Genomic DNA, 17177 nt, shown 5'->3' on the forward strand with positions numbered 1-17177 from the left:
ACACTCCATCCATGCTTTTGTTCCAGCCCTCTGGTCCAGTTTAAGAACCCATTATGGCCCTCGAGTCAAAAAGTTTGCCCACCCCTGATCTAGATCCTCAATATATCATCCTAGACTTAGAAAATTTAAAAGAAGCAATCAAAATCCTTGGTATATCAGTTACACAATAAATATTAGGAAGAGCCACACTCAAGGGCCAAAGAGCCGCATGTGGCTCTCGAGCCGCAGTTTGCCGACCACAGTCCTAGGCAATCACAACCTACAAACATAATCCCTTAATCCAGGCAGTATTTAAATTACTGCTCTATTAGAAACTTAGTTCTAGTCCTAGTTTTATTCTTAGCTTGGAGAATGACAGAATAAATCACTATTTCTTTAATTATCTCAGTTCTTTTATTCCTATGATAAAATGTCTAATCTCACCCACTTCCCAATTCAAGTTAAGATAACAAGACAATGTAGTATACTTGGGTGTTACAAGCTGGCACAATTATGTGTGCATTATGGAGTTTGAGAACAAAAAATCTTCAAATCTAAGAATTTCTAAATCAGGGCTACTTAAAACTAGTCTTCAGTTTGTGGTACACTTGAGATCTTTCTTCCTTTTCATTTTCTAACCCCAATTTTCTCTTAACACCCTTTCTATGATTGAACTCAAAACTTACTTTAGTTCACATCTGGTAGTTTTTCAGTCCAACCTAGCTCAAAACAAAGGAGAAACATCATCAACCTGAGACATTAAAATGTGTAGTTCAGCCCTAGCCAGTTTGGCTCAGTGGATAGAACGTTGGCCTGTGGACTGAAGGGTCCCAGGTTTGATTCTGGCCAAGGGCACATGCCCGGGTTTCAGGCTAGATCCCCAGTAGGTGGCCTGCAGGAGGCAGCCAATCAATGATGCTCTCTCATCATTGATGTTCCTATCTCTCTCTACCTCTTCCTTCCATGCTGAAATCAATAAAGAAATATATTTTTTAAAAATGTGTAGTTCACCCCAAGAAGGGGTGGGGAGAAAAGAGGAAGTATTGAGAGAACATAAAAGAAAAAGGAAAGAGTAATGCTTAATTTGTTACATTGGTTCAGTTTAATTTAACAAGAGTTTATTGGGTGCAAAGGACTGTGCGAGTCATTTTAGTAATGCCAAGATGAGAAAGACAGTCTCCGGTATCAAGGAGCTGGGAGTATGAGGTGAACTAAAAAGTGCACAAATGATTAAAATATCATGCAGATACCTAAAGAAAATACAAAGAGAAAGGAAACTGACATTAATTGAGGACGTTTTAATACACCGGTGGCAGTCACATATGTCAACTCATATGTATTAACAACCCTTCCCATATTTCCAAGTAAACTCAGGGAGGACGGGTAACTTGCTCAAGGTCATTCAAGCTAGAAAGTCAGTGTACACCGGCTTTGTCCCCAAGCAAGGTCCCAAGCCTCGGCTCCTTCCATTGCTAAGGGGACCTCCAAGGAGGAGGGGGAGGGCTGTACGTTGTGATGTTACTCACAGTTGTGTGGAGGGAACAGAGATCAGGAAAGTTATGCGGGGCGGAATGTGAGGTGAACCTTGAAGGATAAACGGGAGACTTGGGGGGACGGACTTCCAGCTGCAGAAGTGATGAGCCCCCCAGGGAGGTTCGAGCACCAACCTAGGAGCCGGGAGGTCCCGGCGGGACACGTGCCCCGGTGGCAGGCCCCGCCCCCTCCCGGGGACGCGCCGGAGGCAGCGGTCAGTGATTCTCATCGTTGACTTTCTCTCTCTTCCTCTCTGAAATCAATACAAAAAAATTTTTTTAAAAAAAAAAAAAAAGAAGAAGAAGTGATGAGAGCTGCTGGCTACTCCCAATTCTTCCAGTCGGGGAGTCAATCTAGGTTGAAAACTGAGGTCCCTCCGGTCCCTTCCTCCCACCCCTAATCTTTTCCTTTGGGGTTTCTCGGTGTCACCGATTTCACCGTTAGGCATCTGTTATTTTTATTACTATTATTTCCTCCCATTCTGCAGCGGTTTTCTCCCTTTTTACTGGATTTACCGGGGTGATACTTGTACCCTGTATTGTGTGTTCACCGTCCATCACCGGGCCTGTTATTTTTGTAACTTGAAACATCTCCGCGTCTTAAAAGCAACCAGAGTCCCTGGGACGCGGGGTGGGGTCCGCGGGCGCCCGGGACACACCCCCTCTCCCACCTCCGCAGCCGGGCCGGCCCCGGGGCGTTCGTCCGGGAAGGGGCTCGCCCCGCGCCGGTGGGGGCCGGTTCCGGGCCGGGCTCCAGGCCGGGCTCCAGGCCGGGCGGTGGTCGCCCCCGGGCGCCGAGCGGGGCCGCGGGCGCAGGGAGGGCGGGGCGGCGGGTGCACCTGCCCGCACCCGGGCGCGCGGAGGCTGCGCGGACCGACGTTCCTCCCCCCGCCCCGCCGTGTGTTTACGTGGAGACGAAGATGGCGGCGGCGGTGACGGCGCTGCCCGGGCGCCCGAGGGCCGCCAGCCTCTGAGCGCGGAGCCGTTCCACTTCGCCGGGGGGAGCGCTGCCGGCCTGGCTCCCGGGGCCGGCGCCGGAGGTGCCCCCTCCGCCTGAACCGACCTTTCCCTCCTCCCCCCGCCCTCTCTCTGCCTGCCCCCAGCCTTCCCCGCAGAGGCCATGGAGGACGAGGAGAGACAGAAGAAGCTGGAGTTGGGCAAAGCGAAGGTGAGAGCCGCAGGCTGCAGGGCCGCGGTGGGGGCGGGGGCTGGAGGGGAGGGAGGGGGCCTGGGGAGTGCCGCCCGCACCCCGGCGCGCTGCCGGGGCAGGGGATCAGGTCTGCCTCCCCCTCGCCTTGCTCTCCTTTTCCATGAAAACGCTGGCGGTGCACCCAGGAGATACTTCCGTGGGGACGGGGTGGGGTGGCTTCTTTCTCGGGATCCCCCAAGGACACCCCCCCTTGACTGTATTGCTATGCGCTGGTGTTTATTGCTTCTGGATCTCCAGCCTGTCGCGCTGGGGGCCAGTTTTCTGGGGAGCGCAGTCCTTGTGCTTTTCAAGTTGGGCTTTAGGGCTTTTCCTTCCTGGGTGCGGGATTTGCTCGCGGATCGTGACCTCGGCTTTCTTAGATGCCCGCTGGCCTCCTGGGCGTGGGACGGCCTGTGACAGCTGCCTCCTCGGGGGCCGGCCGAGGGTGCCACAAGTGCCAGCTGTGCACGGCGTGCAGGGCGCCCTCAGAAGCATGGCTGTGTGTGCGTGTGTGTGTGTGTGTGTGTGCGCGCGTGTGCGTGTGCGTTGGGAGTCTTTGTCATGGCATGCGCTTTTGTGTGGTGCGGAATGTTAGTGCAGTATGTACTGTGCATGGAACTTCTGGGGCGGGGAGGCTCCATAGCCGTAGCGACACCTATGTAATTCCTGCTCCAAATAAGTGAATTCTATGTCTTGGCGAGTCATTACGTGTGTGTTTTAAAAAATACTGTAAAGCAGGCAACACAAAATTATACACGGGTTTTTTCACTGGGCCTCATGAAAAATTTGACATAGACAATATACATTCAATAGCATTTTTTAAAAATCCATACTTGAGCCCTGGCCGGGTGGTTCAGTTGGAGCGTCCTCCCGTACACTAAACGGTTGTAGGTTCAATTCCCGGTCAGGGTGCATTGTAGGAGGCAACCCATTGATATTTCTCTTTCTCTTCCTTCTCTCTCTCTCTCTAAAAATCAATAAAAATATATCCTCGGGTGACGATTTAAAAAATTACAGAGTTGAGCATATCTTTTGGCTGGCTTCAAAGGCCCCCTTCCCTATAATGAAGTTATCTTTTATAGATGATATTATCTCATTTGAGATGATTGTTAGCAATCATACTTGGACCACAATTACATTATAATCTGGTTAACTGCTTTTTCTCTCTTCTTCCCTTCCTCCAAATAAAGTGACAAAGGAGGCGTGGTCTATTATTTCAGTAATCACTGAAGGCCCATACTGCAGAGATTTAATAGTAGATGCTCAACACAACTCTCTTAAATGAATGTGTATATGAACTAGCTTCATTTTTCTAAAATATAGTTGGCTTTCTCACAAGCCCCTTCAGAGGTCAAAGCTTAAGTGCTTGTATATTACCAGGTGGATTATGTTACTTTAGGATCTATAAATGGAAGGAAAGGGGAATCAAGCCATCTTCAGAAGCCCTAAGTTGCTTACATTTCTTCAGCCTGAGGATCTGAGCAAGTTCTATGAACCCAAGAAAGTGGAGGTAAAGTGTGCACCTCCTTCCAAAAGCATTGACGTTTTAAGTAGACATTATGTTTGTTACCTCAGAATTTTTACTCCTTGCCCCTAGAAGTATCTTTTCTAAATATGTGTGAAGCAGTCCTACAAAACGTACTTTCCTTTGGACAGCACATTTCCTAATAGAGGATTTATTTAAATTGCTTTGATTTGGCAAAAAGGAATTCTAAGAGTTTCTTTGTATGTGTGTTCTTTGTCTTTTAAATTCTCCCTATGGGGTAAAAAAATCTCTTTAACATTCCCTTTTATTGTAGAAGATTATATTCCCCTATTGTTGAGGCCAATTTTTCTAGTCAGAAGGAAATCTGTGAGACTTAGAAAGCAAGATATATTTGCTGGAGCATTAGCTATACCATATAAAAACACTAGAAACAAGCTTCAAAGACAATATTAGGATAATTGTTTTCTAAACTATATTATATAAGTGTGATGGGATATTATGCAGCATTAAGATTATGAAGACTGATAGGAACATAGAAAAGATAAAACAGCATCATTAAAAATAGTGTGTACATTATTTCCTTTGTATAAATGTGCGCTTTTAGATTAGGATTTAAAAAGTTTAGATTGTAAATGTAAACTCATTTGGCAAACCTACGTTGAACTTCTCTTTTATAGAGGGAATATAGAGGTGGTGACAGTCTTTGTTCTCAAGTTGCACACGGTTTAATGGGCGAGACAGACACTGGGTAATAAATACAGTTAGTGGATTAGGATTAGTAGGATTTGAGGTGAATTTTTTCATTTGTTAATATGTTTCAATGCTGCTACATTATTTTTAAGGCTTTTACAAAGAAGTCTCTTAATATTGATATTAATGCAGCCTAGCATAATGCCTATAGAATAGTAGATGAATGAATGAGCCGAATGAGTATGAGTTGTTAATGGGTGCTGCTTAAACAAAGCTTATCAGATATATTATGTTGAAGAACATGTTATACAGAACAAGAACGGAATAACTAGGTCCCCTAAGGGCCCTCACTTTAGTGTAGCCCTGGAACTGTAATTCTTATTTCTTTTGCTTAATGAATGAATGAGCAAAATGACTATGAGTTGTTAATGGGTGCTCTTTCACTAGCATGTTGTAATTGAATAATAGTAATCCAGAATTCTCCTAATTGGAAGTCTCTTATCGCTGGCATCAGAAATCACTTAAAATGATTATTTCCAAAATTTATTTAGATACTTAGTTTTCTAAATGTCTTGTTTATTTATTGGACTTAAATGCTGTATTTGATAACCTGGTTTTACAAACCACAACTTTTAAATTTTTTCTTGGTGTTTGATACGCTTTTTACTGATCATTTTTCTTTCTGTATCTAGATCTGATAAATAATAATTTTTAAATGACTTGTCATGTGTACAGTATAATATATTTTATAAAATGTTTTATACCAACCAAAGTCTATAATGATAAGAGAATAAATTTTTATATATGTAGTCATTAAAATATTTCTGCAAAGACTTTTTGAGTTGGGAAAATGCCCACAGATAATGCAAGGTTAATAAAAATGTTACCAAAAATATATATTTCCATTTTTATATGTGAAGAAATCTGGGGGGAAAATCCACCAAGATGTAAATGATTGTTATCTCTGGGTGGTGGGTTATTGGCAATTTAAATTTTCTGTACACTTCTAGCATTTCCAAATTCTGTACAATATATTTCTTTTATGATCAGTAAAAAAAATGTTTAAATACCATTTCTAAAAACACAAAGCTTATCAGACATATTGTGTTGAAGAACATGTTATACAGAACAAGAAAATGAGGCACAGAATAACAAGGTTTCCGAAGGCCCTCATTTTAGTGCAGTCTTGGAACTGCAATTCTTATTTCTTCTTTTTTTATATATATCCTCACTAGAGGCCCAATGCACGAAAATTCATGCAAGAGTAGACCTTCCTTCCCCCAGCGGCCACCACCGGCTTCCCGACAGCCCGCAGGCACCTGGGACCGGCCCGGCTTCCCTCCGGCCCAGCTTGGTCAGGAAGGCCGTCCAGAATGAAGTCCAGAAGACGTCTGGTCTAATTAGCATATTACCCTTTTATTATTATAGATACCCAAAGATATGTTTATTGAGAGGAAGATGGGGGGGGGGGGGGTGGCGGGAGGGGAGAGACATTGATTGGTTGCCTCCCATATGCTTCCTGACTAGGTATCTAACTCAAAACCTAGGTATGTGCCCTGACCAGGAATCAAACCCACAAACTTTTTGGTGTTACAGGACAATGCTTCAACCAACTGAGCCACCTGGTGGCAGCTGTTAATCTTATTTCATTGTTGCTTGTATTATATAGTTGGGATTCTGTACTATTAGATATATAGAGATATTTCTGGTTTTGTAGTTTTTCCCGATTTTCCTTGCTGCCAGTTCTCATTGCTATGGACATGCTCATCCTGCCTTACTCCTCATCTGCTTCTGCCCCAATGTGCCATTTTAGATTTGCGGTAACTAGAGAACCCAGTAACTGAGTTAGATAAAATGGTTTGTAGAAATCAAGGGCCAATGGAGCCTGGTGAATAGGCCGTTTATGACAGTTTAGTTTTTCTGTTACTTGTTGGCTTTTTTATTTGCTGTTAGGCCCTCAGTTACTTCCTCAGTGTTAATGTTGCAAGCCTCACCCTGGGAGATGTGAGACATTGCTGCATTGTTAAGTAAATATTTTCAGAGCTGGGCTCACCCCATTTACAAGGTGCTGACAGGGACAGCATGACACAGGCTATCCTTGTGTTGAACCAAACTATTCTAACTCCACTTTAAATGATTTCATTTTTTTTCCAAGTAAAATTATTTGCAATATTACATAAAGAAAGTATTGTAATATTAGCGAACAAAATTAGAGGATAGTGTGTATTTAGTATAAAATTATTACTCCTGTAAATTCACATTAGGTATAATTTTTAATATTTTGTTTATACTTTTTAATATTCTAATGTAGCAAAATTCTGTAAGACCAGAGTTGTGCACCATTCAGCATTTATATAATTGGCATTATTTTTTTTAAACATATTTTATTGATTTTTTTACAGAGAGGAAGAGAGAGGGATAGAGAGCTAGAAACATCGATGACAGAGAAACATCGATCCGCTGCCTCCTGCACACCTCCTACTGGGGATGTGCCCGCAACCAAGGTACATGCCCTTGGCCGGAATCGAACCTGGGACCTTTCAGTCTGCAGGCCGACGCTGTATCCACTGAGCCAAACCGGTTAGGGCTAATTGGCATTATTTGATGAATAATTTTTTAAACTGTATTTTTATTGATTTCAGAGAGGAAGGGAGAGGGAGATAGAAACATCAATATGAAGGAGAATCATTGATCAGCTGCCTCCCACACACCCCTTACTGGGGATCGAGCCCGCAACCTGGGCATGTGCCCTTGACCAGAATTGAACCCAGGACCCTACAGTCCGCAGGCCAAAGCTCTATCCAGTGATTCAAACCAGCTAGGGCTTGATGGATAATAGTTAAAAATTTTGCCCATTACATTTAATAAGTAGTAACTATAGGATATTTATTTGTTTAATGAGCATTTTCAGTTTGACAATGGTGCCAATTTTATGCAAAAAGAACAGTGGTCATTGCAAGCTGTATATTAGAATATTAGTGACATGACTTTTCAATAACTGATAGACAAAGTTACTTATGGTGTAAAATTGTTCTTTGCCTATCAGATACACTGCTCCACTACTACTGCAAAAGTTGTTCATTACCTGTTTCTTTTAAATTTTCTTTTGTTTAATCCTCATCTGAGGTTTCCATTGATTTTTAGAGAGAGTGTGTGTGGAAGGGAGGAAAGAAAAGAAGGAGGAGTTGGAGGAAGGAAGGGAGGGAGGAGGAGGAGGAGGAGAGAGAGAGAGAGAGAGAGAGAGAGAGAGAGAGAGAGAGAGAGAGAGAGAAACATTGTTGTGAGAAAGACACATCAATTGTTTGCCTCCTACATGTGTCCCAACCAGGGCTGGGGATCGAACCTGCAACCCAGGTGTGTGCCCTTAACTGGGAATCAAATCTGTGACCCTTCTGTTGGAGGGCTGCTGCTCTAACCACTGAGCACACCAGCCAGGGCTAGCTTTTTTATTTTGTACTAGATGCCTGATGCACGAAATTCATGCAAGAGTAGGCCTTCCTTCCTTCCGGCTGCTGGCACATGTGACCCAGGCTTCCCTTGCAGAGGGAGGCCCTGCCCACCCACCACAGCACGCCGGTTGGTGGCCTGGGCCTCCCTCTTTGGGGCAATCATGGAGCCCCCTGATTGATCACCCTGCTGGCCAGTGGCCTGGACCTTCCTCTATGGGGTGATCATGGGGTGATGGCTAGGCCCCCGACCAATCACATCGCACCCACCTTGGCTGGCCTGGTGCCAGTGGGTGTCATAGCATGGTCCCGGATGATCATCCGGATGGTCATTCCACTGTTCGGCCATTTGGTCAATTTGCATATTACCCTTTTATTATATAGGATGTGACATAGCTTACGTAATTTTCATAGTGGATACAGCAGTTGATACTTTTATCAACACTTATTACAACAATGGTGCATTGTCTGCGACTTAAAAACTAATTTGTGTTGCCGAAGCCGGTTTGGCTCAGTGGATAGAGCGTCGGCCTGCGGACTGAAGGGTCCCGGGTTCGATTCCGGTCAAGGGCATGTACCTGGGTTGCGGGCACATCCCCAGTGGGGGATGTGCAGGAGGCGGCTGATCGATGTTTCTCTCTCATCGATGTTTCTAACTCTCTGTCTCTCTCCCTTCCTCTCTGTAAAAAATCAATAAAATATATTTTAAAAAACAAACAAAAAAACTTATAATCTAAAAGTCATGGTTTTTTTTCCCAACAAAGGCTAACAGTCACAAATTAGTTTGTTTTTTTTTAAATATTTTATTGATTTTTTACAGAGAGGAAGGGAGAGAGACAGAGAGTTAGAAACATCGATGAGAGAGAAACATCGATCAGCCGCCTCCTGCACACCCCCCACTGGGGATGTGCCCGCAACCCAGGTACATGCCCCTGACCGGAATCGAACCCGGGACCCTTCAGTCCGCAGGCCGACGCTCTATCCACTGAGCCAAACCGACTTCGGCTAGATTATAAGTTTTAGGAGAGATAATATGAAAGAAAGAGTAAGCATAACAAGCTTCTTGAAGTGTATAGTATCGAAGAAAGGTTTCTAAGGCAAATCCAAAGGTTGGCAAGAACAGGGATAGGGAAGTGATTGGGTAAAAGAGCCATAATTCAATGAAGAGAGACTTAGCAAGGAGGTCTATTATGTCCTATTCGTGAAACTCAAAACTGAATGAGTACATGGAAAAGAGGAAATGAAAAGATTGGCTATATCTAAGTGACTGGACTGTAACAAAATTAGGGCAAAAAGTATTTTCAAACAAAAACACCTCTTATTTTTATACTAGAGGCCCAGCGCACAAAACTGTGCATGGATAGGGTCCCTAGGCCTAGCCTGCAATCAGGGCCATCTTCCGCCCCCTTGCCAGTCCCCAGTCCCATCCCGCCGCCACCCACCCCTGTTCCCTGAACAGAGCCTGTAGGCCAGTGGGAGGGACCAAGAGGTCTGCCACCTGGTTGCCAGTCCCCAGTCCCGCTCCGCCACCACACACCCCTGTTCCTCCGTGGTTCCCCGTTGGCTATCCAGTGATCGGAGCCTGTGGGCTGGGCAAAGGGACTAATGCACCTCATAGTGACTGGTCGATTGGTCATTCTGGTGGTTATGCCATTATGGTCACTGGCCTTTTATTATATAGGATATAAAGTTTTTGTAATAAGAGCTAAACTATGACTGCAGAATATTTATTTATTATAGACTACTGATTATTGAAATATAAGTTAATTTCTTCTAATGTGGAAGCTAGAAAAAGTTCTCATAATAAATTAAGTGATAAATTATAAGGAAAACTAAATTTCTCAATAAGATTCTACCGAAATTGAAATTAGGCATCTTTCATTGGTAAGCATTTCTTTAAACAGTTAATCACCTGCTGATTTTACCTTCCAAATATTTCTTGATTTATCCCCACTTCTGTTCCTACCTCATTGTCTGTCACTTGGAAAATGAAAAGGATGAGAGTGGAAGAAAGAAGAATATGAGTTTGATGATAGTAGCTGTCAGTTTTTGAGTACTTTCTAATGCTAGACATTGTGTTAAGGGTTTTACATTTATTATCTCATTTAATCCATGTAACTATTCTAAGAGCTATGGCTACTGTTGCTATTCCTATTTGTAGTTTCTATTCCTAGAAAAATACAATCTTCCAAATTCAATCAGAAAGAATCAAAAAACCTGAATAGGCCAATAACTACCGATCAAATTGAAGCAGTAATCAAAAAACTTCCAGCAAACAAAAACCATGGTTCAGATGGCTTCACAGGGGAGTTTTACCAAACATTCAAAGAAGTCTAAAACCTGTCCTCTTCAGATTTCAAAAAATTATGAGGAAGGCACATTTCCAAGCTCTTCCTATGAAGCCAGCATTACCCTAATCCCAAAACCAGATAAAGACACTACAAAGAAAGAGAATTACAGGCCAATATCCCTGATGAACATAGATGCTAAAATCCTCAACAAAATTCTAGCAAATCTGATCCAGCATTACATTAGAAAGGTCATCAACCATGACCAAGTGGAATTTATTCTGAGGATGCAATGCTGGTACAATATCTGCAAATTAATAAATGTTATACATCACATAAACAAATTGAGAGACAAAAATCACATAATCATATCAGTTGATGCAGAAAAAGCATTAGACAAAATCCAACACCCTTTCTTGATAAAAATTCTCAGCAAAGTAGGAATAGAACCTACAGCCAACATCATACTCAATGGACAAAAACTAAAACCATTTCCCCTGAGAACAGGAACAAGAAAATGAACAAGCGCTTTCACCACTCCTGTTCGACATAGTACTGGAAGTGCTAGCCATAGCAATCAGACAAGAAGAAATAAAAGGCGTCCAAATTGGAAAAGAAGAAGTAAAACTGTCATTATTTGCAGATGACATGATATTGTACATAGAAAACCCTAAATACTCCACCATAAAACTACTAAACTTAAATGAATTCGGCAATGTAGCAGGATACAAAATTAACACACAGAAATCTATGGCTTTTTTATACACCAATAATGAACTCACAGAAAGAGAAACTAAAAAAGAAAAAAAATCCCATCTACCATAGCAACAAAAAAATTAAGATAACTAGGAATAAACTTAACTAAGGAGGTAAAAGACCAGTACTTGGGAAACTACAGAATGTTGAAAAAAGAGATAAAGGAAGACATAAACAAATGGAAGAATATACTGTGTTCATGAATTGATAGAATCAACATCATTAAAATGTCCATACTACTCAGAGCAATCTATAGATTCAATGCAATCCCCATTAAAATACCAGCAGCATATTTCACAGACCATAGAACAAACTCCAAAAATTCATCTGGAATAAAAAAAGACCCCCCAATAGCAACAGAAATCCTGAGAAAGAAGAACAGAGTTGGAGGGATCACAATACCAGATATCAAGCTATGTTACAAAACCACTGTTCTCAAAACGGCCTGGTACTGGCACAAGAACAGACATATTGACTAATGTAACAGAACAGAGAACCCAGAAATTGACCCAGACCATTATGCTCAATTAATATTTGACAAAGGAGGCAAGAGCATACAATGGAGTCAAGACAGTCTCTTCAATACATGGTGTTGAGAAAGTTGGACAGATACATGCAAAAAAATGAAAGTAGATCACCAAATTACACCATACACAAAAATAAACTCTAAATGGATAAAGGACTTAAATGTAAGATGAGAAACCATAAAAATCCTAGGAGAATCCATAGGCAGCAAAATGTCAGACATATGTGGTAGCAATATCTTTACTAATACAGCTCCTAGGGCAATGGACACTAAGGAGAAAATAAACAAATGGAACTACATCAAAATAAAAAGCTTCTGCACAGCAAAAGAAACCATCAACAAAACAACAAGAGAGCCCACTGCATGGGAAAACATTTGCCAATGTTATCTCGGATAAGGGTTTAATCTCCAAAATTTATAGGGAAGTCAGGAAGATAAACAACCCAATCAAAAAATGGGCAAAGGAGCTAAATAGACACTTTTCGAAAGTGGACATACAGAAGGCCAAGAAACATATGAAAACATGCTCCAAGTTGCCGGGAGCCGGTCCATCCTTGCTGTTTCAAGGGACCTGGCATATATGGCATACTGTTCTTAATATGTTTGCTCACCTTCTTGGCACTATGTGTTTTAACCAAGGTCTCTGAGAAAGGTTGTTTTCCCCAGGTAGGGATTTTCCCCTGAAGTTAGGGAGGGAATAAAACCCCTCAACTAAGTGCCAGGCGGGTAATTAATCCCTTTAACTACAAACAATCATGCTTAAACTACATAATCTTTTCTCCCTGGAATGGAGATAAGAAACGCCCTAACCTTTGTAATAGAGATTGATAGGATTGAATCAACTGGTATAAATACAGTTGTAACAAGACAGAAAGAGACAGAACTCAGAACACAGAACTGAGAACACAGGGCTTGGAAGACAGGACCAAGAGAGACAGAGCCTAGGCACAGAACCTACACAGAATGTTCTCTAGAGACAGAAGAACTTCGCTGGAGAGAGCATGCCGGAGGATCCTGGAGAGGGACTGGCCTCGGAGCCTAGAGACAGAGCCTAGCGGGAGAACATGGCAAGGGATCCTGGACTGAACCTGACTACAGAGATTGGCAGGAGAACCTGACTGGAACCTGGACACTGAACCTGACTGGAGAGCCTGGACAGAACCTGGCTGGAGAATCTAGCAAGAGAATATGGACACAGAACCTGGCTGGAGATCCTAAGCAGAACTTCTCTGGAGATCCAGACCAGAACTTGGCTGGAGATCCTGGCTAGGCTGCTGATCAACTGAACCCTGTCTCCGTGTCATTCCTTCTTCGCCTACTCCGTCCAGAACTTGGCTGGAGAACCTAGCGAGGGAACATGGCTACAGAACCTCGCTGGAAATCCAAAGCAGAACCTCTCTGGAGATCCAGACCAGAACTTGGCTGGAGATCCAGGCTAGAGATCCTGGCTGGGCTGCTGATCAACTGAACGCTGCCTTCGTGTTATTCCTTCTTTGCCGACTCCGTCCACACCTTTGGGGACCCCTGGACCTGCTGGGGTTGGACCCCGGCACCAAGTCACTAATCATCCGAGAGATGCAAATCAAAACAACATTGAGGTACCATTTCACACCTGTCAGAATGGCTATAATCAAATCAATAAATGGCAAGTGCTGGAGAGGATGCAGAGAAAAAGGAACACTCGTGCACTGCTGGTGGGAATGCAGACTGGTGCAGCCACTGTGGAAAACAGTATGGAACTCCCATTTGACCCAGTAATCACACTTCTAGGAATATATTCCAAGCAATTGGAAATACCAATCAGAAAGGATAAATGCACCCCTATGTTCATAGCAGCACAATTTACCATAGCTAAGATTTGGAAACAGCCTACGTGCCCATCAACAGATAAGTGGATTAAAAAACTGTGGCATATCTACACAATGGAATACAACATTGCTATAAAAAAGAAAGAACTCTTACCATTTGCAACAGCATGAATGGGCCTGGAGAGCATTATGCTAAGCGAAATAAGCCAGTCAGAGAAAGATAAATATCACATGATCTCACCCATTTGTGGAATATAATTAACAACATAAACTAATGAACAAAAATAGATCCAGAGACACAGAGCATCGAACAGACTGTCAAACCTCAGAAGGCAGGGAAGGGTGAGGGGGGCATGTAAGAGATCAACCAAAGGACTTGTATGCATGCATATAAGCCTAACCAATTGACACAGACAGTAGGGGGGGTGAGGGCATGTGCTGGGTGGTGGGAGTGGCTGGGAGAGGTTAAGGAGGGGAAAAAGGAGACATGCAATCTATATTATGAAAGGCCCATGGCTGTAATGCCGTGACACTGACATGACCAAACGACCAGTCACCATGAGGTGCATTGAGCGCCTCTCAGTCCCTCCCCCCAACCCACACCCCCGCCCCCCCCACCGCCTGTGAGCAGCGGCTCTCACAGCAGGTGAGGCAGGGTGAGAGCTACTAGTGCGGAGAGCTATGAGCAAGAATCATAGATTGGCTGCCTCTTGCATATCCCCTACTGGGGATCAAGTCCACAACCCAGGCATGTGCCCTTGACCAGAATGGAACCTGGGACCCTTCAATTCGAAGGCTGACACTCTATCCACTGAGCCAAACCAGTTAGGGCATCATCTTATTTTTTTTAAAGAAGCTATGCAGGTATTCTGAAGTTCTAAGGAATAATGCCTAAAATTATTGCTTAGTGGTGTCTCTTTTCTATAAAAAATAAATTACTGCCTTTTTTTTTTTTTTTTACTATGTGCAGGCACTGTTTTAGACTTAGAGTGTTAATTAAAAACCCCTAACCAAAAAAAAAGACACATATGTAATACCCTTTGTAATACTTTAAGCAATAAAAAAAAAAGGAAAAAATAAAATAATAAAAACCCCTTCCCTCCTGGAGCTTACCTTGTAGGTATTTCTTCTGAAATAATAATTTGACTCCATATAATTAGTAATATGAGCCTAAAACAATATTTTTATAATTTTATATACTTAGAAGTGATATGTTCTGAATACTACAATGTAATCTTTCTATTTTTTGTTTTATATCTTTTTTTATTTGGGATCATTTTGTAATAGACACTGCTTATTGAGTTGTTTTTTCAAGCAAGTTATTTTAAATGTAGAATTCTAGTTTTTCTCTTTTATAATAAGTGAAAGTAGGGAGAGGAGAAAAGAAAGGGAACAATTGGAAAAAATTCTCAAAAAAACACACAAAAAACTCTTACATCTGGGAAGAAATCTTAAAAGATCCTCGAATCTACCTCTTCACTGTACAGTTGAAGAAACAGTTCTGCTGTGGTTAAGTGGCTTGTCCATTGTCACTTAGCAACCTTATTGGGGTCTCTGTAGACACAACAGTTAATTACTTTTTTTTAAAATATATTTTATTGATTTTTTACAGAGAGAAAGGGAGAGAGATAGAGAGTTAGAAACATCGATGAGAGAGAAACATCGATCAGCTGCCTCCTGCACACCTCCCACTGGGGATGTGCCCGCAACCCAGGTACATGCCCTTGACTGGAATCGAACCTGGGACCTTCCAGTCCGCAGGCCAATGCTCTATCCACTGAGCCAAACCAGTTTCGGCAGTTAATTACTTTATTAAATGAAATCCATATTCTTTTTGAAACATTAATTCAACAAATATTTATGTCTACTATGTGCCAGACAATGAACTATGTTAACATATGTAAAATTAAGTTAATTCCTGAGACTGCAGAATCTGTTTTCTTCTTACATGTGGGGTTCCAAAACTTTTATTTAAGAAAAAAGTCTGCATTGAATGAGATTATAGAATATAAATAGGACAGATGGCGCAGTAATGTAAAGTGCTGTGGTTTTTACCATATCTGATTTCCTTGGTCTATTTGGCACTGTTACTTTCCAACAGTTTGTATTTCTGATGTTGTTAGAAAATATGCTTCAGAGCACAAAATATTGCTTTTGTCTTCTTTGCTTGCAGTTGCCCTACTTCACTCTATACACAAATTGTCTTTGGGTCAACTGTTGTAATCTTTTGTTTTCATAGTTAGGCCCCTGGAGTTTTGCTGTAATCGTTTGTACAGCATTCTTGGGAATATTACAAAAGTTTAAAGGCAGCCCTGACAAGTACAAATAATCACCATAATTAGAATTAATTAGGATATTTTAAATTTTCTGCAGCAGAAACATAGAAAATAGCTCTACTTTTAGCAATTTTTGAAAACTGGAGAGACTAGATAATATTTTTAAAATATATTGTAATATTCTCTTTGGGGGGGGGGGTATGTGTGTTTTCCCCCTATCTTGTCAAAACAGTATTGGTTTGGTGATTTCATTTGTTTGTGTCTTTAACTTTAGTGTTCTAGGAAATGAAGTATAATGACAAATGAAGGAAAAGAGAGCTCAGAATGCATGGCATACATATTGATATCATGGAAGAATCCTGAATTTGGAGTCAGATATTATTCTATTCTGTTTTGCCTGTTACTTATTATAATCTTGGTCTTCAATTCTCCGCTTCCACATTCTTTCTCAATACTTCCTGACCTCTCCCCATATCCTCTTCCAAATTAAGTCTGTTGTATGTTTTCTTTATACCTTATACTCTTTGTTCGAAGCATATTTATCTCTTGAAATGATATATTTCTGTATTTATCTATATTTGTTTAATTTGTTCTTTCTAACTTAATTACACTTCAAAGGAATAGGTTTTGTATCTGATTCATCACTACCTGCTCTGCCTTTAGCGCTGGGCTGAATACATGCTAGGTAGTAAATATTTGCTAAATAAATGAACTGCTGTTAATATCTGCCATTTGCCAAGTAATTTCCTTCACAGATATAAAACTCTACAACCATACCTCTTACAGAAAGCCATCTTTGAGAAAATTAGTACAAGAGGCTTCCATACCACCTTCTTATAGAGGACTGTTTGGTTTATAAAATTGTACACTAACTTTTATCTTACTTGTTTCTCATAATTCAGTGAAGTAATAGGCTGACCTAGACTAAAACATCCTACTGTTAGGGCCATATGTTTTAATTCATGTCTAGCAGAGTGCCTGGCACGTAGTAAACACTCAAGAAACACAACAACCCTGACTGGGTTGCTCAGTAGGTTGGAGCGTCATCCTGTATACCAAAAGGTTATGGGTTCAATTCCTGGTTGGGGCACATACCTAGGTTTTGGATTCCATCCCCTGTCAGAGCAAGTACGGGAGGCAACTGATATATGTTTCTCTCTCACATTGATATTTCTCTCTCTCTGCCTCTTCCTCTTCTTCC

At 41.9% G+C, this 17177-nt stretch overlaps 1 protein-coding gene across 9 annotated transcripts in view; it reads left to right on the forward strand.

The window, feature by feature from the left end:
• Positions 1–2398: 2398 nt before the first annotated feature.
• AKAP9 (A-kinase anchoring protein 9) overlaps positions 2399–17177 on the forward strand; it is a 134822-nt gene continuing 120043 nt past the window's right edge. For 8 of the 9 annotated variants that reach the window (XM_059712259.1, XM_059712268.1, XM_059712264.1 and 5 more), the window contains exon 1: positions 2400–2679. In XM_059712259.1, coding sequence (XP_059568242.1) covers positions 2632–2679 — 48 coding nt within the window. In that variant the 5' untranslated portion in view covers positions 2400–2631. Of the gene's footprint in view, positions 2680–17177 lie in introns of all 9 variants that reach the window. The other variant, XM_059712266.1, reaches the window with a different exon arrangement.

Source organism: Myotis daubentonii, chromosome 10 (genome assembly GCF_963259705.1).
Source record: "Myotis daubentonii chromosome 10, mMyoDau2.1, whole genome shotgun sequence".
In the NCBI taxonomy this organism is placed as follows: domain Eukaryota; kingdom Metazoa; phylum Chordata; class Mammalia; order Chiroptera; family Vespertilionidae; genus Myotis; species Myotis daubentonii.